The sequence below is a fragment of the Bos mutus genome, chromosome 9, assembly GCF_027580195.1.
Source record: "Bos mutus isolate GX-2022 chromosome 9, NWIPB_WYAK_1.1, whole genome shotgun sequence".
Classification (NCBI taxonomy): domain Eukaryota; kingdom Metazoa; phylum Chordata; class Mammalia; order Artiodactyla; family Bovidae; genus Bos; species Bos mutus.
Window position 1 is genome coordinate 97323795 of NC_091625.1, and position 26619 is coordinate 97350413.

A 26619-nucleotide genomic window follows, 5' to 3' on the forward strand; every position below is an offset into this window, starting at 1 on the left:
CTCAATGCTCCGGACATGTAGGGAGACCGCTCCATGATGTGTCTGTAATATTCCTGATTTTCACTGTAATATAAAAGAAGCTTGATCCAACTTCTCCGAGCTCCTAGCTTTTCCTTAACCTGACCCACTTGTTGATTCTTGGCTTAGAGGAACTCTTGCTTAGTTTCTCGGACTCTTTCTTTCCAGACGCTGACTCCTGGATCGCCTGTCCCATTTGCTGTGATTATCCGCCCGCCATCACTTTTCTCAAGGCCTTGAGAAGACAATGAGTGGGACGAGTGCAGACTACAGACCGCATCTGAGCACATCAGGGGCTAGGGCAACAGGTTAATGGTTCTGAAATCTGACCTGCTTTCCTCCTTCTGAAGCATTTTTCTTCATGTGAAACATTTATTAATATCTTCAGTTAAAAACGTCATAGGAGAACAGGAAATTGGAAAAGAACTTTTTCACTTCATATAAACAATTGTTAACTGTATTAAATCTTTTAAAATAGATGTGCTACAAAGGAATATAAAACATTGGTAGAATATTATAATTTATGATCTGTAATTGACATGTATTCTTTATTGTATATTTCTGTATCTTAGCTATCTCATTACTGATATGTTACTTTCTTCTTTACAGTAAGATAAAGGTCACTGATATTTAAAGTTTGCAGGAACCTGGAAGATTATCTAGCCCCAACACTTCATCTTACAAGCAGTTTATAGGGGAAGGGAAATGGAAAGTCAGATTTTGAGTTCTGATCATTCTCACAGGTTCTCTTTTTGTTCAGAGTAGATTGTTTAAAATTGATTAACATTGTCTTAGAAATGCTTCCCTCTTAATAATTTACCAGAAAATAAATCCATGGATTTAGGAAACCTGTATCAGTTACTATCAACTGAAATCGTGCTGTTCATTCATTTGACTGCATAGAACATTGCACATTTTCCTTCTATCTTTTCTCTTTTTGTTTACCTCTTTATTTGGATAATCTAGAATTATGCCTACTTCATGAATACTTGTTGAATGCATGAGTCAGTATGGTCAACATAAATAAGATCTTTCTTTTGACTCTAATCTGACAGTATTATGCCACATAGAAACTGTCGGTGTTTCTCTTCTAGGAGTTTCATGGCTTGCAGTCTTACATTTAGGTATTTAATCCATTTTGAGTTTATTTTGTATATCAGATGAGAAAATGTTCTAATATCACTCTTTTACCTAGAAATGTCCAGTTTTCTGAGACCTGGTTATTGAAGGGACTTTCTCCTCATGGTATATTTTTCTCCCCATTGTTGTAGATTAATCGACTGTAAGTGCAGGGGTTAATTTCTGGGCTCCTATTCTGGTCCATTGATCTGTGTATCAATTTTTGTGCCATTACCACACTGCTTTGGTAACTATACTTTTGAAGTCAGGGAGTAAGATACCTCCAATTCTGTTACTTATCAAGATTTCCTCAGATATTTAAGATCTTTTAAGTTAATTGTTAAAATATAGCACAAATAATGTTTGACAACATAGTATTATATTGTTTAAGAATTTTGAAAAATAGAGGATATCAACAAGCATATTATATTTTTTAAAGCTTTACATAATAGTAGTCTTGGATTGGCATTAGATTTGCCTAATAATAGATAATAGGCAAAACTTAGGGAGTGCCTGTTATGTATTGGTACTGTGGTAATTGCTTTTTATGTATATCTATCACCTCAAAACAACCCTCATGGCAGATACTGTTATCACTTCCTATGTTGAAAAAAGAACTATATCAATCTGTATGTGCTATTTATATATTTTGGATACTACCCCTTATATCATTTGAACATATTTTCTCGCATTCAGTAGGTTGCCTTTTTCATGGATTTCTTTGCCATACAAATGCTTTTAAGCTCAATCACGTAGAAGAAAATGGCAACCCACTCCAGTATTCAGCCCAGCAGGCTGCAGTCCATGGGGCTGCAAAAGAATCAGACGTGACTTAGCAACTAAACGATAACAACAGATCACCTATAACTCAATAATTTTAAAAAGGATTCAAAAAAAGAACGAAAACTGTGCTCAAGGTCACACAACTAGCAGGGCTTGCATAGAACTAGTGTCTTAAATCCAAGTCTTTCTTGTTCCAATGCTTTTAAGGCTATACTCTGCTGCTTTCCTAAATCAAGCCAAAATGAGTAGAGAAGATAAAAACAAGGATAGCCCATGTAAATTATTCTTTTCCTTCCTGCTTGTCTGCGTTTTTAGAAATTCCATACTACTTAAGAAAATTACATGGTAATACCTGAAAGATGGGGCTTCCCAGTTGCCTCAGTGATAAAGTACCTACCTGCCAATGCAGGAGATGCTAGAGACTCGGGTTTGATCCCTCAGTTGGGAAGGTCCCCTAAAGAAGGAAATGGCAACCGACTGCAGTATTCTTGCCTGGGAAACCTCATGGACAGAGGAGCCTGGTGCATCGCAGAGAGTACCTGAGGTCGCAGACAGCTGGCACGAAGAGCAACTTAGCACACTCTCATGCACTTGAAAGATGGACAGAATGGGACGTTAGATTCAGAAAAGCAAAATGATAAAGAGCACTGGAGTGCTAGTTTTAGTAATACCTAGCTTCCCTAAAGTACTCTTGCCTGGAAAATCCCAAGGACGGAGGAGCCGTGGTGGGCTGTAGTCCATGGGGTCGCTAAGAGTCGGACACAACTGAGCGACTTCATTTTCACTTTCACTTTTCACTTTCATGCATTGGAGAAGGAAATGGCAACCCACTCCAGTGGTTCTTGCCTGGAGAATCCCAGGGACGGGGGAGCCTGGTGCGCTGCCGTCTATGGGGTCGCACAGAGTCGGACACGACTGAAGCGACTTAGCAGCAGCAGTAGCAGTAGCAGCTTCCCTAAAAAGTAATTCACAAACCAAATAGAAATAATAATTTTTAAAAGCCTACTATAAGATAACTGATTTAACAAACTTTATTCAAGTTGAAAAATGCTGAATATCTGTGAAGAATAACAGTCTTCCAGGTAACTATATCAAGTACTCTAGTTTGGCAAGTAAAAGAAAAAACTTGACAAAGTATATATTATCCCATGAGATGTTAATCATATATATATATAGAGAGAGAGATAGAGAGAGAGAGAGAGAGAGAAGTGAAAGTCGCTCAGTTGTGTACAACTCTTTGTGATCCCATGGAATTCTCTAAGCCAGAATACCTGAGTGGGTTGCCATTCCCTTCTCCAGGGGATCTTACCAAACCAGGGATCGAACTCAGGTCTCTTGCATTGCAGGCAGATTCTTTACTAGCTGAGCCACCAGGGAAGCCTATATGTATATATGGCTGGAACTGTTGGTCAACCAGAAATACTAGCCAAGAGCTTGTACTATGTATCCAATAAAATTCTAAGGGGTTAATTTGGGGGAGTGTTAGCTTTTCTGGAAACAGCTCAGAGCTCAAAAACAAGGCCCACATTGCCACATATAATTTATGTTTAGATAATATTCTCTTGTGATTTCTCTGGGATAACATGCTGAACTCATATATTGAAAACAAGTTCATAAAATTTATTTTCAAACTTTATGTTCTAATATGTTGTATGTTACAGTAATCAAAACTATGCAGGAGGCACAAAGACATGTTAATGGAGCAGGACAGACTCTAGAGATAAGACCCCAAAGTTAGTTTTGGGAGGAGAAATAAGTAAAATTAGATTCATATAAAATCCTTCACACTAAAATTAAATCTACATTTATCAAATATTTTAAAGAGAAAGATATGGAAATAAAAAAACTAGGAAAATTTTTCAGTAAACATCTATAATGATCTTGCATGTCAAGGAGATTCTACTAAGAATGACTGCAAAGACTTAATACTACAAAGAAGACAATGCAGTTAACTCCTTAAATGCTATGTGAGTTAAGCACATCATCGTTAACTGGCTTAAATAGTTCTCAGTTCAGTCCAGTCGCTCAGTCATGTCCGACTCTTTGCGACCCCATGAAGCGCAGCACGCCAGGCCTCCCTGTCCATCACCAACTCCCGCAGTTCACTCAGACTCACATCCATCGAGTCGGTGATGCCATCCAGCCATCTCATCCTCTGTCGTCCCCTTCTCCTCCTGCCCCCAATCCCTCCTAGCATCAGAGTCTTTTCCAATGAGTCAACTCTTCGCATGAGGTGGCCAAAGTACTGGAGTTTCAGCTTTAGCATCAGTCCTTCCAAAGAAATCCAAGGGCTGATCTCCTTCAGAATGGACTGGTTGGATTTCCTTGCAGTCCAAGGGACTCTAAAGAGTCTTCTCCAACACCACAGTTCAAAAGCATCAGTTCTTCGGCACTCAGCCCTCTTCACAGTCCAACTCTCACATCCATATATGACCACAGGAAAAACCACAGCCTTGACTAGACAGACCTTTGTTGGCAAAGTAATGTCTCTGCTTTTCAATATGCTATCTAGGTTGGTCATAACTTTCCTTCCAAGGAGTAAGCGTCTTTTAATTTCATGACTGCAGTCACCATCTGCAGTGATTTTGGAGCCCAAAAAAATAAGGTCTGACACTGTTTCCACTGTTTCCCCATCTATTTCCCATGAAGTGATGAGACTGGATGCCACGATCTTCGTTTTCTGAATGTTGAGCTTTAAGCCAACTTTTTCATTCTCCTCTTTCACTTTCATCAAGAGGCTTTTGAGTGCCTCTTCACTTTCTGCCATAAGGGTGGTATCATCTGCATATCTGAGGTTATTGATATTTCTCCTGGCAATGTTGACTCCGCTTGTGCTTCTTCCAGCCCAGCATTTCTCATGATGTACTCTGCATGGAAGTTAAATAAGCAGGGTGACAATATACAGCCTTGACATACTCCTTTCCCTATTTGGAACCAGTCTGTTGTTCCATGTCCAGTTCTAACTGTTGCTTCCTGACCTGCATACAGATTTCTCAAGAGGCAGGTCAGGTGGTCTGGTATTCCCATCTCTTTCAGAATTTTCCACAGTTTATTGTGATCCACACAGTCAAAGGCTTTGGCATAGTCAATAAAGCAGAAACAGATGTTTTTCTGGAACTCTCTTGCTTTTTCCATGATCCAGCAGATGTTGGCAATTTGATCTCTGGTTCTAAATAGTTCTAAAACACCATAGAAAGACTTTCAAGTTAAATTACTTACTGGCAAAAAATATTTTCAGTATCTATGATAAAGCGTTACTATAAGAAATGGGTCCTCATAAGGAAAGGAAATAGCCACAATAATGAGCAATAAATAATGGAAACCTACTCATGCTCCCTAGTAATTGGGAACAGGTAATTTAACATGAGATACAGTGTTCCACTGAAAACACTGATAAAGAGTAAAATGAATAAACTGTATTCTAATAGTTTTGTTGGGTTTAGTCATTAAGTCATGTCCAACTCTTTTGCAATCTCAAGGATTGTAGACTGCAAGGTTCCTCTGTCCGTGGGGTTTTCCATTCAAGTATACTGGAGTGGGTTAGTTTTAGGGAGAGTGAAAACAGGTGTGCACTTTCCTGAGGCCCTATTGGAATTAAGCATCATAACACTTTAAACGCAAAATGCTTCTGACCTAGCACCTCTTCTTCTAAAATTATATTCTGCAAATGTGACCAAGGATTCCCTAGTGGCTCAGTGAGGGAGAGTCCACCTGCCAATGCAGAGACAAGGGTTTGATCCCTGTTACGAGAAGATCCCACAAGCCTCAGAGGAGGTGGGCCCGTGAACCACAGCGACTGTGCCTGTGCTCTAGAGCCTGTGAGCCACAAACACGTGTTGCAGCTTCTGAAGCCTGTGCATCCCAGATTCCTGCTCCACAACAAGGGAGACACCACAGTGAGAAGCCATGCACTGCAACAAGAGAGCAGCCCCCAGGCCTTCGCGCTAGGGAAAAGCCTGTGCAGCAACAGAGACCGAGCACAGTCAAAAACACATAAATAAAACTGTGTGACCAGCCACGTGTTCAGAGATGTACACAAGAGACATCACGGAATGTACAGCAGCTTAAACATTCGCCGGTGGGGGACCACTAAACAGATCAGAATAGCATCAATCATAAAACAACCATGTAGACTTGTATCTGTTGATAGGAAAATGAGAACAATATATGATGTAAAAGATACAAATTACAAAATAATACATGAGATATGAGTTCATTACAAAACAGTGCGTTTTCCTGTGCAGACACACATGAATAGCTTAAAAACCATCAGAAGAGAGTGCGTTCCCAATGTCAACAGTGATCTTCTCCACGTGGTTTGATTAAACCTAAGTTTTAGCCTTCACTTTATATGAAGGGTATTCTTTTTTTTCAGCACACATTATGTTCTTATAATGAGAAAAAGCAACATTTATTATGAAAATAATGGAGGCATCACAGTTTTAAACTGCAGTTCAAGTATACCATTTATAATAATATATTACGACAATTATCCTGGTGCATAGTTCTGAAAAAAGTCAACGGCAACGCTTTTCTAAGTGATTTTGACTAAGTTATTTATTTTTTTCCTCCAGATCAGCTGGTAGAGAATTTTATCTATGTCACAATCATACATGTATTATATAAAATTCAAATTGAGTACATTTTAATTTAAGGAAACTACAGATGTTGCAGTCTGCTGCAAAGTTATTGTCAGAGCAATTTTATCGATTTGAATACTTGGTGTTATTTGTAGAAATTACAATCACTACAGTGGCATGAGGGTCAGTTGACCACAGTACTGGTGGAAAAAGCCAGAGGTCAAACCTAGTGAAAGTCAATATATTAGAATAAGAACAGCTATGGTAATAACTACAATGTATTGATCCCTTTACAATAGGAGACTCTGATGCAAGCACTTTACATATCCTTTATCACATTTACTCATTCCAACTGCCTTGTGTAAAAGTCATGGATATTTGTTTCACAAATGAGAAAACTGACCAGAGTGTGAAGATTTTGTCCAAGACTATTAGACTATAAGCGTGAGAGGAAAAGCTCAGATTAAGCTTCTCTTATTTCACTGGCCACGCTTCTGTCTGTTAAGCTACACAATAACCACAGGAAGAATAAACCATCAGGCAAAAATCATTTGGAAATATATTGTTAATGGTGACTTAGGACATACATACAGAAATCAGAGACCAGAGTATAGCCTCAGGTAGAGTAGACAGAATTAAATTAGATATTAACAGATATATAGGGCTTCCCTGGTGACTCAGACGCCCATGAAGCCGTGTGCAATGTGGGAGACCTGGGTTCAGTCCCTGGGTTAGGAAGATCCTTTGTAGGAGGGCATGGCAACCCACTCCAGTATTCTTGCCTGGAGAATTCCCATGGACAGAAGAGGCTGGCGGGCTACAGTCCATGGGGTACAAAGAGCTAGACACGACCGAGTGGTTAAGCACAGCACAGCACAGATACATAACTGTGTTTTAATTTCTCTGGCATGACCACATGGTGCACCTGGTACCTAATAAGTGGGGGAGTTGATATCTGTGGTAGAACGCTTAGTACTTTAGTTGTGACAGTTGGAAAGAAAATGTGGGAAATTCAGAATAAATTACAGTACTCAATACAATGGCTTTCCATTATTTCTAAAGGACTATGCTTTAAACTGCATGAGATTAAAAGATGCTTGCTCCTTGGAAGAAAAGTTATGACAAACCTACACAGTGTATTAAAAAGCAGAGACATTACATTTCCTACAAAGATGCATATAGTCAAAGGTACGGCTTTTCCAATACTTCGCCACCTGAAGTGAAGAAGATCAGGTCCACGGGTTTGCAAAGAGTTGGACACGACGGAACAACTGCACTGAACTGAACCGATGGCTTTTCCACTAGTCACATATGAATGCCAGAGCTGGACAGTACAAACGACTGAGCAACAAAGAACTGACGCCTTCGAACTGTGCTGCTGGAGAAAATTCTCAAGTGTCCTGTGGACGGCAAGGAGATCAAACCAGGCAATTCTAAAGGAAATCAACTCTGAATATTCATTGGAAGGACTGATGCTGAAGCTCCAGTACTTTGGCTGCCTGATGTGAAATGCCGACTCATTGAAAAAAGACCCTGATGTTGGGAAAGATTGAAAGCAGGAGGAGAAGGGGATGACAGAGGATGAGATGGTTGGATGGCATCACCGACTCCATGGACATGAGTTTGAGCAAACTCTGGGAGATGAAGAAGGAAAGGGAAGCCTGACGTGTTGCAGTCGATGGGGTTGCAAAGAGTCCGACAGGACCGAGTGACTGAACAACAACAAATGCTTTAAACAGTGTATCATAATCGGAATTAGTGGATTATAATTCCTAGTTTGTAGTAATCATGACTTTGTAGCATCCTGACTAATCCTCTGATATGGGGAATCTCTCCATTATTTGCTCTATTGGGATCCAGTGGTCATAGAGTTCATCTAGGTAGTCCCATAACCATGACTGATAAACCCTATTCTTCAGTGGCAACTTCTTTATCACAGTTCAGTTGACTCTGCTCATTTCATAAGAGTAAACACAAGCCATCTCCAAAGAGCTTCTTTAGCTCAACTCCAATAAAATGTACTTTTTTTGTTTCTATTGTTGTGGTTTTATTCTTATGCAGCCATATGCTGTAACCACATAGCTGGGCAGTGTAGAGTTGTCTCCAATTTTATCTGCTTTATCCACATGAGATAAACATCTTATCGCCAAAGTACATGACAGAACTGCAGTCCTTAGGCAATGAACTTATTTAAAGCATTTCATTATTCAATCAAGAAAATGTCCAAATTGAAATGCATGCATTATAATAATTATTAGTACTCACTGTTAAATACTAAATTAGAATTGATTCTCTGAATGTTCTCTATATATTGCACATTGTACTAAGTGATATGAATTTTAACTGCTTAACATAAAGCCATTTAATGACATAATTGTGAACATCAGTGTAAGTTTTAATGGAATGTTAGAAGCACATGGAGAAATGGTTCTTTGAAATGGCTTGTTTTTATAAGGCAGGTATAAAACTAATAAACGAGATAACTGTGAGGGAAAACGACAGTGCTAGGGTCCAGGAAAATACTGAATTTCTGAATAAGGTACGAAAATCTACAGATATAAACAGTCACATGATCCAATAGACTATTGTTTACTTCTTAAACTCAGGAAGCTTTATTGAGTCCTGAATCTCCGCAAACAGTATAATTTCCGAAGTGAGGCACAGGACGTGCTCTACAAATGGAGAAGTGGAAAGAACACAGACGTTAACAAACACACACTTAGAAACAGGAGTCACAAACAGACACGCTAACTTGCTTCTCAACTGCTCAGCAAACAATGCCAGTCAACTGGGTCATCCTGAAGAAGGGATGACTCTCAGACAGTCTCAAATTTCACTTCACGTAGGAACCCATTTTCAGCTGAGTTCAGTTCAGTCGCTCAGGTGTGTCCGACTCTTTGCGACCCTCTGATATTTTCAAAAGTTAGTGGCAAAGGAAAATGGTCCCAGTTTTCCAGTAAGGGTGGCAATAAAGGAGTGGAGAGGAAACCCTTTATGCTGGGTCATTCACTCCTGGTGATTACAGATAACAGAGACTTAACCAAGAAAAACAGAATTTCAATCAACCACTAAACAGACCCCCACTGAGGAACATACTGGAGAAACGTGAACGGATGAGACAAGGAAACCATATGGCTGTTCTTAATGACCCAATAAATACAAGAAAACTGTGCCGCTTCTAATCAGCTCTAAACTAAAATCTCATCTGTATGTTGTTTCTAGCTTTAAGGAAGGCAAAATGCCGATTCTCATTTACCTTGATTCACACATTTACCAGGGATTTAAGGACAGTAGTGTGTAAAAATAATCTTTAATTTTTGTATACTTCGATTTTCTTTTTCCCTCTTTGTTTTTTATCATATCTCGCATGCCAGCCAGCTCAACTTCTCTTTCAGCCTTCAAAATATCCAAAGTTTCGTGTGGTGAGATTCCTTCTATAACCAGTCATAATCCTCTATGTAAAATCCCCCAAATAAAAATAACAAACACGGGAAAGGGAGGAAGTGCGCCGCCTCCTCTTTCTGTCATGTCTAGAATTCCAGATACTTTCTAGGAGAGCGTTCTCTCACAGCAGGGCTCGTGCAAGAGGGTCTTTTCTGCCGGAAGCTATCCTCCGGCTTCTCCACCAGGAACTCTGACTCAGCCTGCAGGTTCCAGCGCTGGCCTCCCATCAGGGGTGCCCTAACCCACAGACTCTAGGCAGCCATCCCGGTTCGTGTCTTTGTAACGCCCGGGCTTTGCTTTCATCCTCCCTGGTGACAAGTCCAAGCTCGTCAGGACGGAGAGAACATCCGTGGATGCAGAGGACGTTGATTTTTGCACCCACAGGAGTGCTGAGTCTCCGGCCTGCCAGAGATCTGGCAGCTAATAAGGGATCAATGACCATTAGTTTTCTAAGTCATTAGGGCTTCCCTGGGGGCTCAGTGGTAGAAACCGCCTGCCAATACAGGAGGTCTGGATTTGATCTCTGGGTTAGGAAGATCCCCTGGAGGATGAAATGGCTACCTGCTCCAGTATTTTTGCCTGGGGAATCCCACAGACAGAGGAGCCTGGTGGGCCACAGTTCATACGGCCGCAAAGAGTGGGAAACGACTCAATGCTACAACAATAACGACAACTCCTGTCATTTCCTCTGCCTCGTAAAATGCTCCTAACCTTGGCGACATCACTACCTGTGGAAGTTCCACTGTCCCTGACTCAGCCCACTGCTCCAGAGGCTTCTCTGTTCACCTCTGTTGAGGGAATTGCCGTCTCTGAGCCCCCGCAAAAACACGCTGTGTGCCGGTCTGTTGGCCTCTGGGAGACACCGGTTTGTCTTGTTTCTTCTTTCTCACACGGTGAAGTCTTCTGCTCTCCTTCATATCCATCTTCATCAAGACGTAGTTCAGGATAGAAACCATCACTGGTGGAGCCCACCCTGACTCACGTCTTCCCCAAACTATGAGAGCAGTGAATGAAATATTCTCTTTTCTGTCCCTAGTGCCGGCATAGAAGACAAGGTCAGTGCACATTTTCCCTGCGCTGCTCAATCCGAATTGAAGTCATTTCTGTAAAGTCTTATCTTCCCAACCAGATTTCCAGTGCTTGAAGGTCAGTCTTTGCTTTCTGTGCAGTGAATAACATAACCAAAATATACTTGGTATGAAAACAACTATATTTCTCTCAATGGAAAAATACACACTTTAAATTATAATTTGCTTTTCCATCTTTACACATAAAAGTTTTCTCTACATCTCACAGAAACACTCACATATGATGAGCAGCACTGAGTTTATTTTCCAGAATTCTGAGTACTGAGGACTGTATACTCTGTATACTGAGTACTGAGTACTGATAATTACCTACTTTAGGAAATTCAGACATGAGGATCCCAAACTATGTCTGTTTTCTAAATATTAGTGGAACTAAATGTTTTCCCACATGTGAGTCAATAGTGCATGAAATTCTTCTCAGTTTTGATTTTATTCTCCACTGCTATTTTCTATTTATATAATTATATTTTCTGTACAACATCTCAAGTTTGGTAAACTGGTTTAAGTGTGTGCTTTGCAGCATATATCTTACAAACTAAATTTTATCATGGCCTCTGATAACTTTCTGAGAGCTAGCTTGACCTGAATAAGAGGGATGATGGTTTCTTAATGACTGCCATCAAGGCATGATGAAGTGTGGGTCTCCAAGACACATCAATCACCTGCTTGAAGGATCAAGAAGGCTATTTCCTGGTGGAGAAGCAGGCCTCATTCTCTTGGCCCATTACTCCTACATCTTCCTTCTATGCTTCTCACTCCATTAGCCTCCTGTGTGTCTGCTCAGAGGCTATCACAGTCTGACCTCCAGTCCCCAATTCCTGGTATTTCCATTTAGGTCTAATCTACCATCCCAACTGAAAAATTTGGTGATGTTTACAGGGGTATTTAATCTTTCTTTGCTCCAGTTCTCAGAATTTCATTTATAAATCTATTGAAATTATCTTATCACACCTCTTGCTATCTTCTCAGGTAAATCGATATACCCTCTCTCCTAATCTAAAACCCAGCAGTCTTGAAGTGCTTTTTTGGTTAATCATGATAAATTCCTCTGTCATATCTTTGTGTTCTGGGGCCCTTGTCTAAAACCACAACATAACCTTCAACAGAGCCTCTCACTGACACATCTAGGTTTGAAATCATTCCATGGAGAGATGAAAAATTAAGAAGTAACTTATGAAGCCTTTGGGGATGATAAAAATGCTTAAAATTGCTCATATCTCAACAGCATTGTGGTAATATTCATGATTTTCTTCTGTATATGAAGTAAGATATGAATTATAGCACATCAAGTGAAAAAGCAACTTACACTTCACACAGATTAGGGTTTTCCTGGAAGTGAGGAAGCAAGAATTATTTTCAATACTTAAAATGTACATTAAAGAAACTGCACGTTTGCTTGAAAAAATGGCAGCATAAATTAACAAGGGTATGTTTGTGGGACTACGGTGTGGACATTGGTGATCTTGCGTGTGTCAGTACTCTGCTGTGTACACACACACTGATTTCCTTTCCTTGGTGATTAAGTGTTGCAAGAGTGTACAAGAGTCTTTAGCAATACTATGGAGAAGGTGACTGTTGATCTAATTTTCCACTAAGTTGTAAAAGCACTCAAATAAAAACAGGGTTATTTCACAGAAAAAGGAAAACTGAATGGAATTGAGTCTAGACTTCAGAGCCACAAATACCTATGAGTTCTTAAAAATGACCTCAATTTCTTCAGTTCCCTAAAAAAAAAAGACATTTTTTTCCACAGTGGACTTATTTATAAATAAAATTTAAAAGGTTTTGTTTTAATTCACAAAATTTCAGCTGATTCTACAATAGTATACATATAGACAGATATATAGATACAGATATAGATGTAGATACATGCTTCCCCTATGGCTCAGTGGGTCAAGAATCTGCCTGCAGTGCAGGAGACACAGGAGACGCGGGTTCAATCCCTGGGTTGGGAAGATCCCTGGGAGAAGGAAATGGCAACCCACTCCAGTATTCTTGCCTGAAAAATCCCACAGACAGAGGAGCCTGGGGGGGCCACACAGTCCACAGGGTGACAAAGAGTGAGACACGACTGAGCGACTCAGCAAAAAAAAATATGTATCTTTAAATTTTACCTTATTTTTTAAAAGAAAAAAAAATCACACTATTTTCCCCCACAAGTTTTCCACTACTCAAAACTTGATTTAGAAATAAACTGTCCTTGAGTCTGAATACTTGATAGGTTTCTGAAAAATGCTGTAAGAACTTTCTAGTTTGTCACCCAAATTGCATGTCAGACAAAAAAGAACATTTTGTCACGCTGAGATACCATTCAATCATAATCTGAGTTTGACTGCAATTCTACTTTACTTAGAATTGCGAAAATATAAGTAGAGAGCAGTGTAAGGACAGGGCGAGCATCTCTCTCCCGCCAGGGATGAGGGCAGAATGGGATGCGTTGGTGTGGCCTTCCTCTTTGCCTTCTGTCCCCATTCTCCCCCTCCACCCAGCTGGCCCTTGAGGTTTGATGAGGCCCCTGGACCACAAGGGCTGGGATTGTGTAAATACACATGTGGAGATGCTTGTGATGTGTGGGTTACTGCGTAATGCAGGTAAGATTGGGCAACACAAGGATATGCAGCCAGCGGCTCTTAGACTGTGCACATGAAGGCTTTCCTTTGTGGCTGTCTCAGGGAACCTCAGATTTGGTCAACCTCAGATTTTTTCTTAAAAACAAAACAAAGCCCATCTTCCATTATTATTAGATATTGGAAAAAATAAGAACATATGAACTGCACCAGCAAACCATCCCGAGAAACCCTAAGACTCATTCTATGAGATCCTGGGTAAGCCTAAAATGATATAAAAGGAAACCAAAAGAAAAAGAGCTCTTCAAGCGCAGTAACCTGATTTAAACTGAAACATCAGTAAGGAACTTTGGGACATAAAATATGCAAATGGTTTATAAGTAAAAATTGTTCAATATTTGGTTACACTTATTTAATATTCGTTGTTTCCTGGTCAACATCTTCCCAGAAGATGAAACCAAAGATGGAGACTATGAATATTAACATATTCAAACAAATGTTCCAGTTGACATATACTGAGCCTAACAGGGAGAAATGAAAGAAATAAATTACGTATTGAGTAAAATGAAAACTCTCCATTTGCTACACTGAGTTTAATAATTACATCATTTATTATAATTCAGAGGATAGTTTTTAGTACCAAGTTTCACTTGAAATAAGTCTTTGAGCTATTTAAGAGATTCTTCTCAACTGTTTCTGATAAGAAAGAAAATTCTATGTAAAAGAGCTTAACTCTGGTCAAAATCAATCTAAAAAAGAATTTAAGCAAATATTACTTTTCAAAGATATAAAATATGATGCACGCTATAGGCTGTTAAGTGGTAGAATCAACACCCCTTAATAGGCATAAACATAATGACCTTGGTTATTTATTACTTTATTTATTACTTTGCTATGATCTGAATGTTTGTCTTTTCCTCAAATTCATATGTTGAAGCATAATCCTGGCTGTGATGGTATGTGGAGCGGCGGCCTTTAGAGTGTGATATGGTCACGAGAGCAGGACCCTGAGGAATAGGGTTAGTGCCTGTATTAAAAGACACCACAGAGCTCTTTGCCCTGGTCACCACAGGAAGAACTGGTGAGCTGATGCCACCTAAGAACGAGGAAGCGGGCTCTCCCCAGTCACTGGATTTGCTGGTGCCTTAATCTTAGATTTCCATCCTCCACAACCGCCAGAAGTAAGTATCTGTTGTTCATAAGTCACTCCATTTATGATACCTTGGGACTTCCCTGACAGCTCAGTTAGTAAAGAATCCGCCTGCAATGCAGGAGACCCCAGTTTGATTCCTGGGTTGGGAAGATCAGCGGAGAAGGGATAGGTTACCCACTCCAATATTCTTGTGCTTCCCTTGTGGCTCAGCTGGTAAAGAATTCGCCTGCAATGAGGGAGACCTGGGTTTGATCCCTGGGTTAGGAAGATCCCCTGGAGAAGGGAACAGCTACCCACTCCAGTAATCTGGCCTGGAGAATTCCAAGGACTGTATAGTCCATGAGGTTGCAAAGAGCTGGACACGACTGACCGACTTTCACTTTGGTATAGCAGTCTCCACAGACTAAGACAAGATATAACTGAAAATTTTTTTTCATCTTTTTCCCCCTGCAATTATTCCTGATCCTGAACCCCACTGCTCAATTGTCAGGTGTGAGGGAAAAGGCAACAATCTCACAGTTGGCTAAGAAACCCTTCATTACCACAAAAGCACTGCTAAGCCAGACACCTTCACAGGGGAGTGTTTGACAAACAGGGGATGCTCACTTTTAAATGTTGTGATTTGGAACTCAGGAATAATGCCTAGAGAGTAAGGCTCTAGGTATGCTTCAGTCTACATCTGTGCAAGTAAGAAAAGATATGTATTCCCCCAGGCACATAAAAAAATCCATATCATATCCAAAGTTGAATTAATTTCACTAATGGAAAAAATGCTAATTGATTTTTGTTCCACTTATTCTCAGGTGCACACCCTTTGAGCTGGCTAGAATTCTTTTTATAAAAAGGTAAGACATCTTTCAGAACTACTGTGATGCTTCTTTCTAAGACAGCAGTGACAAGTGTAGAACTGACTTCATTTCAGATTTCTCTGCCTGAAGCGTAGGTAAGGTCAAGTTTCTATTTGTAGTCTTATAAACTAAGGTGAAAGTTACTGCTATGTAAAATGACTGAGCTAATCTTTAAGTGCATAAATATTAATTAAGAATACATTACAGAACTTACTCTTTTGAATTTTAAGTATATGGATATTTTATTCAAGTGCTAGAAATTGAAGGTTTTATGATAATATAACATATACTTTATATAAAACTTTCAAAATTTAAAATACTCCATAAATGTAAAAATAATAAACTACTTAAAATGCCTATCCTCTCACCTTCTTAAGAAACAAACACTACATTCAAAGCTTTAGAAAATAGAAGAGACATGGTTTATATTTAGCTGCACAGTAAAAGTGCAATCCAGAAACATGGTTTTAATATAAGGACAAAGAATAAGGAATTAAACTTTTCACATTGCTTTAATTTTATGCTCCATGCTTACATGCAATATTGCCCAGCAACTTTATATTATCTTTACGGATATTTCCAATCATTAAATGTTATCATACTGATTGTTATATTTTGTTTAGGTTTTTTCCATTTTTTTCCAACCATTCCTTCTCACATTTCAGGCTTTTCTTCTGGGATCATTATCTTTCTTCCTGAAATAATTTAACTTAGAAATTACTTGAAAGTTTTAGATGGAAGTTGGTTCCCTGACTTCCTATTTACCTGAAAATGCCTTTTTGGTTGTTGTTCTTAACTTTTTAGAAGATTTTTCTTAAATACAATTCTAGTTTAGCATTTATTTTCATTCAGGTTTGAAGATTCTGTTCCCATTTCACCTGCCTTCTGATGTTGCTACTGGTTAAATAACTATCGATTCTTTCTCCTGTGTGGCAACCGTTCTTGACTCTGCTGCTTTTCAAATTTTCTCTCTGACCTCTATGTTCCACAGTTTCACTGATCGATTTAGGTGTGACTTTCATTTTATTCTTACCCCTTGGGATTCTTGGGTCTTAAAAATTGTGGAAAGTCCTGCTTCGTTATATTTATTATTGTTTTTGGTAGCATCATGTGGCATGCCGGATCTTAGTCCTCTGAGCACGGATCAAACCTGTGTCTTTGCAGTGGAAGCACGGAGTCCTAATCACTGCCAGGTAAGTACCTCATTACCTTTTAAAATATTACCTTTCCACTGTTCTCTCTATGATTTTCTTCGGAAATCTAATTTTAACCTCCATGTTGTTTAACTTCTCTTTTATTATTTTAAGTATATTCTATTAGGTCAAATTTCAGATCTAAGTTATAATTTCTCTTTCATATATTCACTCACTTTTTAACCCATTTAGCTAATTTGCTGTCAATTACTATAATTTTTAATTTAACATCTCTATCTAGAGTGAAAATAAAATAGGCAACTATCCTTAGAACATTCCTCTCTCCAATTGATCCCAGGAGATCATGTTTTACAGGAGGTTCTTTAATATAATTCTGTGGTTTCATTTTCTACCCCGATGAGGCCCTAAACTCACCAGTGTCTTCTCGGTCTGAAGCCCTAACCCCTACTGGTGAGTGACTTTAGCTCAAAGGATTTTCCTTCTGGAGAACAGCCAGAAATATATACTTTACACTTTTGGCCTATAAACTTTTGGCCTATAAAGATAAGTATTTTTTTTCAGTATTTTTCACTATGTCATCAGCTCACCATGCTGTCTCAATATAAATTGATTTATTCATAAGTAAGTTTTAAAAGATAAGTATTTTTACTTCAATTCAGTATTTTTATATAGTGTGTAGGCAGGACTGTCAATTTTTCAAAGAACTTCACATTGCTGTAAAGATGCTATGGGGTATCAGCTCACCATGATTTACATTATTAAATAAAACCTCAATATAAATTGATTTATACTAAGCATTATGTATTGATACATAAGTAAGTTGAAAATTCAACAAGTAAGAAAAAGCAAGACTATCAACACAATTTGCATTAATTTTCAGTGTCCCCAGTCCCAACTGATGGAGAATGATTTTTAAGCCTTGCAAATTGTAACAATATCCAAATTACAAACATGACCATAATAATAACATTATTTTTCAAAATATTTTACAAAGTAAAAATTGTAACAATATCCAAAGACAAACATTAGGGTCTCATTTTTAAAATACCTAGGGTCTATATGAGAGATATGCCATATGTTTGCAAAGAAAATGGGATTACAGTGAACAGAGGATGGTGATTGCATTTATAGTTGGCCATCCATTCTAGATTTTCTAAAAGCCCACTGTGTCCAAAAAGCAATAAGAAAGGTAGAAAGAGTGATTCTGAATGACAGGGAATGAAAAGGTAAAATATCACAGCATTAGGAAAAGCATGAATGTATAGCTTTGTTATTTTCTTTTGCCAAACTCTGAATGGAATCTTCTTTATAGTCCATGAATATCGTCTTATGAGGAATTTAAATTGTCCTGTTTCAACACAGTCACTCCAAATGGCTAAGTCTCCTGGAAAATGACACCGGAAGGCAATGATACAGTCAGAATTCTTGGTGAATATTATGAACTCTTCTGAATCTGATAACCTTTTTTGTAAATATAAAAAATGGATGGAAAATATTCAATGAGCATTTTGTCTGTAATCTCATTTCCCAGTAAACGCTGGAGATGTCATAATGAAAGAACAGATTGGACCCGTACTTACCGCTTTGGTCCCAGGGCAGTTTGGAGACTGACATTCACCACTCATTCGGTTTGGGATTAAGACATCTTCCCAGCAAGAAGGACCCTGGGAAAAAAATAAACAAAACAGGGCATTCTTGGTGCACAAATTATAAAATAAATGTACTCACTAACACATTGTACTGTTTATGTTATAAAATGATAATGAAAGTAAAATCTAGTCCAGTGATCATCAAAAGTACAGTACATAGACCTGGGGGGTTCTCGGGGCCCTGCAAGGGGATCTGCTAGGTCAAAACTATTTTCAACAACGCACTAAGGTAATATTTGGCATATTGCTCCAAATGTGTATCACATATACATGGAGTCCTTTCCCCTCGCAGTTACATTTGATTGTTTACAAACGTAATTAAATACATTTAAGTTCATTTCAGTTTCAGTTGCTAAATTTTGAATGAAAACACACTTGCAAATTGCATCCAAAAGGAGTCTTTGGGGGGCAGCAGTGAAATAAGGGGGCTTCCCAGGTGGTTAGAGGTAAAGAACCTGCCTGCCAACCAATGCAGGAAAGGTTAAAAGAGGTGGGTTCCATCCCTGGGTCTGGAAGATCCCCTGGAGGAGGGCATGGCAACCCCCTCCAGTATTCTTGCCTGGGGAATCTCATGGACAGAGGAGCCTGGTGGGCTACAGTCGACGGGGTCGCACAGAGTTGGACACGACTGAAGCCACTCAGCAGGCAAGCAGGCACATTGGAGCAGGGTCAGCAAGCCGGCAAGAGCCCCGGCTGCAGTCGGCAGGCTGAGCAGACTCCGTTATCCCCTTCTCCCTTCTGAGGCCCCGTGAGAATTACAGTTAATAATAGCACGATGTGAATCCAGGACACCAAGGAAGACAAAAGGCAGAAGACTGGGTGAGAAGAGAGTTTCATACTTTTCTGGAAATCTACCATCCGCTACAACAGAGCGACCTCTCTGCGCGCAGGCCCACAGGGAACCCAAAGAGGAAACGGAGGTGGGGGAGAAAGGCAACGGAGACCTGGAGCAGCTAACAGGGAGAAGGTTTCCTTTCAAGAAGCATAAGATCCTAAATCTTCCTGCTGGAACTGTCAGATCCTTGGCTTAGAAACACGAAATGCAATGAAACTTTCTGTGTATATGACAAATATGCACTTTTCGTGTGTTGTTTTTTTCAGGTTTCAGAAAACAATGAAAATATTTATGTAGCAATTTTGTTACATAAGTACCATTTTATCTGACAAATCCTTATGTTATACCAGGAAATTAGAGAAAGCTCCTTCAAAATTTTCTTTTTGATCTCAAACATTAACAAAATAATACAAGTAATTAAACCGAAAAGAAATCAGTTGGGTAAGAGAATTAGACATAATGAAATACATGTGCTAGTTCGTCCATGCTACTCAAATGATTAGTATTGAACGCTATTGCTGTAGCCACCCTGGACACAGAAACACATGTTCCAGTTACTTTCTGACATTATAAAGCAGATTTAACTTTTCTCATTTCTAGTTTTAGAAAACATGAATTGTTTAATCATTGTATACTATGCAGTAGTTGCATGGCTAAAGATTTATAATTAATAGTCTTCACACAGGAGAGAGAAAGGTGTCCAGACCGCAAGGTGTAAAAAGACTGCAAATCACACGGCAGCACGAGGGAGCTATGAATCAGAATGTGTCAAGGAAAGAATGAAAAGAAAATCTATTTCATCTCTCAAAGGTAGAGCACTGGAGAAAGATATCAGAAAACCCATGTCAGACAGAACAGTGTGAAATACACGTCTTAATAAAGAATTGTGTGCCTGTTTTTCAGAAATTGTTCTCCTTTTTGGTCCAATAGTAATTACAACCAAGAAAAATACACAACTTACATAAGCATCTATATCAGGACTCATTAACAATGGCCTTGTTGACGAAATGCAGGCTAGGGTTTGTTTTTGTACAGCCCATGACCTAAGAATGGTATTACATTTTTCAGTGGTTAAAAGCATAAAAAGAAGAGTATTCTGTGGTGCACAAAAAGTAAATGATATTCAAATTTCCAAGTCCAAAATGAAATGTATTGCACACGGCTGTAGCTCATTTGTGTATTATCTATGCGGCTTCTGCACAGCAAGTTCAGAATTGAGCTGTTGAAACACAGAGGAAGTGATTCAAAAAGCCTTCATATTTACTATCTGGCCCTTAATAGAAAAAGTTTGCCAATCCTTGATAGTATATAAAATGTTCCAAGTTCATAATGAAAAACATTCAAAAAACATTGTAGCATCATTTTGGCCAGCATATAATCTCATTAATTTGTTGAAGTAGTTGCATTCTGGGTCTCAAGTGAGAAATTACTTCAATTAAAACCTTAGCAGTATTGATCTGTCAAATCTGAGAACACATTGATAGAATTCAGTGATCCAAGTTGTTTGAATCAGTAAGAGAGTAGACAGACAATTATAACATCTGGGGATTTGTGTTGAGTAATCTTACAACTGACTGAAAATCATGAAGCAGAATATTATTTAAACAGATGTATATGATGCAAAAAATTAGAAAAAACTGCATGAAAAAACTGCCAAAAATCTATAAAATATGAGTCTTCAAATAGGATTTATTCTTAAGAATTTTACAACAAACCCACAAGTCATTTTGGCTCTGTCTTGTCATGTCCAATCAAGTGGGGAACTGAAGTACTTAAATTCAGGCAAATTCTTACCTGAATATCACTCTGACAAGATTCAGACAGTTAAAAGTGTTTTACACCCCCCATCCCAGATTATCTAAGTAAATTCTTTAATCTGTTCTTCATAAGTGGGCATAAACAATGCTGCTTTAAAATATTGCACATTATGTTTTAAAAAATGTTTCCAGACAGTCTTTGCATTTACAGGCTTGGAAAAGGTAATTTAAGCATTTTTACTACAATTTTGCCAATTATCACTGAATGTATTTAAAATATCCTCTTGAATGTTTCCATAAATATCTAAGTCACATAATTAAACTTTAGGGACTAAAATTATTTTGAAAATCATACTTGTTGAGAATTGGGAAAGGAGTACGTCAAGGCTGTATATTGTCACCCTACTTATTTAACTTATATGCAGAGTACACCATACAAAATGCTGGGCTGGATGAAGCACAAGCTGGAATCAAGATTGCTGGGAGAAATATCAATAACCTCAGATACACAGATGACACCACCCTTACGGCAGAAAGTGAAGAGGAACTAAAGAGCCTCTTGATGAAGGTGAAAGAGGAGAGTGAAAAAGTTGGCTTAAAGCTCAACATTCAGAAAACGAAGATCATGGCATCCCTGGTCCCATTCCTTCATGGCAAATAGATAAGGAAACAGTGGAAACAGTGGTAGACTTTATTTTGGGGGCTCCAAAATCACTGAAGATGGCGACTGCAGCCATGAAATTAAAAGACACTTGTTCCTTGGAAGAAAAGCTATGACAAACCTAGACAGCATAATGAAAAGCAGAGACATTACCTTGCCAACAAAGGTCGATATAGTTCAAGCTGTGGTTTTTCAGTAGTCATGTATGGATGTGAGAGGTGGACCATAAAGAAAGCTGAGTGCCAAAGAATTGATGCTTTCAAATTGTGGTGTTGGAGAACACGCTGGAGAGTCCCTTGGACTACAAGGAGATCAAACCACTCCATCCTAAAGGAAGTCAGTCCTGAATATTCATTGGAAGGACTGATGCTGAAGCTGAAACTCCAATACTTTGGCCACTTGATGTGAAGAACTGACTCCTTGGAAAAGACCCTGATGCTGGGAAAAATTGAAAGCAGGAGGAGAAGGGGACGACAGAAGATGAGATGGTTGGATGGCATCACCGACTCAATGGACATGAGTTTGAGTCAGCTCCGGGAGTTGGTGATGGACAGAGAGGCCTGTTGTGCTGCAGCCCACAGGGTCGCAAAGAGTTGGAAACGACTGAGTGACTGAGCTCACTGAAAGTATGTATTTCCACCTGTCATACAGTAGATCTTATTCTGTGTTTTCCTCCCTTTGATATAAAGATCTTTTGCTTCTAATAAAGCTAAGCATGGTGTTATGATTATATTACAGGCTTAATAAGGCAACCATTAAATAGTAAGCAGGGAAAATAATATGGGAAAAGATCTTTTGAATCAATATATATCCACCAAGCAACTCTTCGTTAAACAGCTCTTAAAATCTAAGAATACAGCTATGAAAAAGAGAGAAGAATCCTTTTCTTATAGCTTTTGTTAAGTATACAGAAAGGCTAATGTTGTAAATTAGCTGGGCACACATATTCAATGAATAAAATTAAAAAGGATATTAATACAAAATGCTGGTCAGATGTAAAACAAATGGAATACACATACATAGCTGCTCAGATATAAAATGTCACAGCTAGTTTAGAAATTTATTAGGAATTTTTAAAAAGTTAAACATACAACTAACAACAAGCCTTGGCCATTCCACTCCTAGATAATTAACAGGTAAATCAAAACATGAGTCCCCAAAGAGAATCATATACCAATGCTCAAAACAACTTTATTCTTAGTAGCCTCGAACTGGAGACCACCCAGATATCTATCAAACTATGAATGGATAAACAAAATGTGCTACATGCAGCCACTGAAATACTACTCAGTAATCAACAGTATTTTGTTATTTACAAATGCAGCACAATGGATGATTCTCAAAACTATGTGAAAGAAAGAAGCCAGATATGAAATACAACATATGCATGGGGCTTGCCTGGTGGATCACTCATAAAGAATCCACCTCTCAATGCAGGAAACATGGATTCGATCCCTGATCTGGGAAGATTCCCACATGCTGCAGAGCAACTAAGCCAGTGCGTCGCAACTACCGGGCCCAGGAGCCACACCACTGAGCCCATACGCTCTAGAGCCTGTGCTCCGCAACGAGAGAAGCACCACAATGAGAAGCCCTCACACCACAACAAAGAGTAGCCCCTGCGTGTTGCGACTAGAGAAAAACTGGAGCAAAACTGAAGACGCAGTGCGAACGAAATAAATAAAATGATTTAAAAAAACAATATATACTAGATTCCACTTATATAAAATGCAAACAAATCTAAAGTGGCGAAAACAGAAGAGGGGCATCTTTGAGGTGGGGGCGGATGGTGGAATGGGCTGCAAGAGGGCATGAAGAATCTTTCGGGGGTATTATGGGCTGAGTTGTGTCCTCTCAAATTGAATATGCTAAAGGCTTAACCCTCTGTAGAATGTGACTGCATTAGACGAGAGGGTCTTTAAAGAGGGAATTAAGGTAAAATGAGGTCATTATGGTAGACTCTAATTCAATGTGACTGGTGTCCTTAAAAGGTGTCTCTAACAAATGGGCCTGGGACATAGAAGAGAGAAAACATCCCATGAACACACAGAAGAAGACAACCATCTATAAGCCAAGGCAAGAGGTCCTAGTAGGTACCAGGCTTGCTGACAACTTAATTTCAGACTTCTAGCCATCAGAATTGTGAGTAAATGAAATTCTGTTGTGTAAACCACACAGGCTGTGGTACTTCATGATGGCACATCTAGCAAACCAAGACAGAGGTTACGGAAATGTTCTCCAGCTTCATCGTGATGGTGGTTTTGTGGGATTATATACTTGTCAGAACTCTTCAAATTATACCCTTCAAATGGAGACCGTCAATTTTACACAAACTATTTCTCAGTAATGTGTAATAGGAAAAAATGAACTGAGAAACTGCCAAGGAAATTCTGTGAGGGAAGTAGAAGCTTTGCATTAAATGGTGCTTGACCAATTGAATATGAATATCTAAATCCCTTCTTCACGCCATACAGTTTCTAGAAGAAAACAAATGAAAACATCTTTACAACCTTGAAACAGATAGAACTTTTTACAAGGACACTGGAAGCTCTAACCATCAATGAAAAAAATTACGAACTGAACTTCAATGGAAATTATAAAAACAACTTCTGATCACCAAAAGACACTTGTGAATATGCAATTCACAGACTGGAGGAAATATTTGCAATGCATACATCTATGAAATAATATCTAAGCTATACAGAGAACTTCAAAAAATAGCACCAATTTTTTCATGTATGACAAGCATGTAGACAAGCATACCAATTCAAAATAAGAAAAATACTTACAAAAGAAGACATACAAATGGTCAATAATCATATGAAAACATAGTCAACATCATTAAAAATAAGGAAAATGCAAACTAAAATAAAATACATTTTCAATGGTTTCACATCTTAGCCAGTACAATGGCTAACTTTTTTTTTTTAAGGTGGATAATCCTAAGGATTGACTAGAAGGCGGCATGAGGAATTCTTTTGGAAATGTTCTGTACTTTGATTGGAGTAGTAGTTACATGAGTATGTATTACTGTCAAAGCTCATAGAACTGAATCCTTAAATTCGGTTCATTTTATAAATTGTTCCAAAATTTAGAACAAGGAACTGAATTTTCACCTCTCCTTATTCAATAAGGACTTACTGACGCCCTGCCTCTCAGTAGCTCTTCAACCTTAGAGGATTTCCTGACCATTCAGGGATCAGCTGGCCCAGGACAAACGGAGAAATAACATACCTTACCTCATAGGGGTGTTGCAAGAATTAAATATAAAATGCTGAGGCCACTGCCAGACACACGCTACATTCTCAACAAAAGCTAGCCATTTCTGTATTAACCATTCAGCACCCAAACGTGATGAAGGGGTGGGATGATTAGGGACCATCGCCAGTATGGTTTAAAGAGCATTAATGCATGTAATTAAATTATTTTAAATTAAAAAAAAAAGTATCTTTACTTCTTCAGTAATTTCCCAGTGTAGACTCTAGAGGCAATAATCTGTAACTTTTGTCATAGGATAATCCAAGCCACTGACAATCAACAAAGACCAGTTCTGTGGCTCTGAACGGCTTGCTAACATTCATCACCAAGCTACAGAATTCTTAAAGTGAAGGACCACATCCTACTTATATCTACATGCTTTGATGTGAATAGCGAAATGCGGTATGTAAACACACTGAACATTCAGATACATGTTAACTGAATCGGGCTTTACTTTTCTCTTCTTTATATTCTCATTTGCATACTATAAAAAACTGAAAGATCTATGTTTTTCAAAGTTGTGTTTTCTTTTAAAGCAGACTTTTTTTTTTCCCTAATGAATTGTGTATAGAATCCAAAGTAAAAAACAAATAATGCAGGCCTATTCTACTTGGAGAAAAAGGATGGGCCCCCCAAACTCTTGATGCCTATTGGTTGGAGCTCTCCTGCAGTTCCTTGCCACGTGGGCTTCCTAAATGTAGCTGTTTATTTCATATGTTAGCAGGAGAATATCTGCATAGACTCCCTAAATGCAGTCTCCTGTAATGTAATTAATGGAAGTCTTACATATTAATAGCATGACTGGGGGAGTGGCAGGTATCTCATCACTTTCGCCATCTTCTCTTGGTTAGAAGGAAATCAGCAGAACCCCCCACATTCAAGAGGAAGGGATTTCAGAAAAGCATGGACACTACGAGAGAGAGATCACTAGAGGTCGCCTCCTTGACTGTCCCTACCAAAGCTGTTTCATAGATGAGGAGAAAGACCTTTCATAACAAGAAAGTTTAAGAAATGATAAGTGCTGGGAAAACTAAACAGCTCCATCTAAAAAAATAAAATTAGAACATTCTTACACCATACACAAAAATAAACTCAAAATAGATTTAAAGCCCTAAATGTGAGACCAGACAGTACAAAACTCTTACAGGAAAACATAGGCAGAACACTCTCTGACATAATTACAGCAGTGTCTTTGTCAATCCCTATCCCAGAGTAATGGAAATAAAAATAAGCAAATGGGACCTAATTAAACACAAATATCCTTTTTGTTTGTTTGAACTCAAAACCTTTTGCACAGCAAAGGAAAGCATAAGCAAAATGAAAAGACAGCCCACAAAATGGGAGAAAATATTTACAAATGATGTGACCAGCAAGGGATTAGTCTCCAAAATTTACAGCTTGTGCAGCTTTATATCATCAGAACAACAACCCAATCAAAAAAGAAGCAGAAGACCTAAACAGACATTTCCCCAAAGAAGACCTACAGATGCCAAAGAGGCACAGGAAAAGATGTTCAACCTCACTGATTATAAGAGAAATGCAAAAAGCCACAATGAGTGATCGCCTCACAACAGCCAAAATGTCTATCATCAAAACGTCTGCAAATAGGAAATGCCGGAGAGGGAGTTAAAGGAACCCTCTTACACTGTTGGCAGGAAGGTAAATTGGTGCAGCCCATATGGAGCACAATACGGAGGTTCCTTAA

General features: G+C 38.7%; 1 protein-coding gene across 8 annotated transcripts in view; it reads right to left on the bottom strand.

Moving 5' to 3' along the window:
- PRKN (parkin RBR E3 ubiquitin protein ligase) overlaps positions 1 to 26619 on the bottom strand; it is a 1238243-nt gene that overhangs the window by 648246 nt on the left and 563378 nt on the right. For all 8 annotated transcript variants that reach the window (XM_070377000.1, XM_070377003.1, XM_070376999.1 and 5 more), the window contains one exon: positions 18335 to 18418. In XM_070377000.1, the coding sequence (XP_070233101.1) occupies positions 18335 to 18418 (84 nt within the window). The remainder of the gene's footprint in view (positions 1 to 18334; positions 18419 to 26619) is intronic.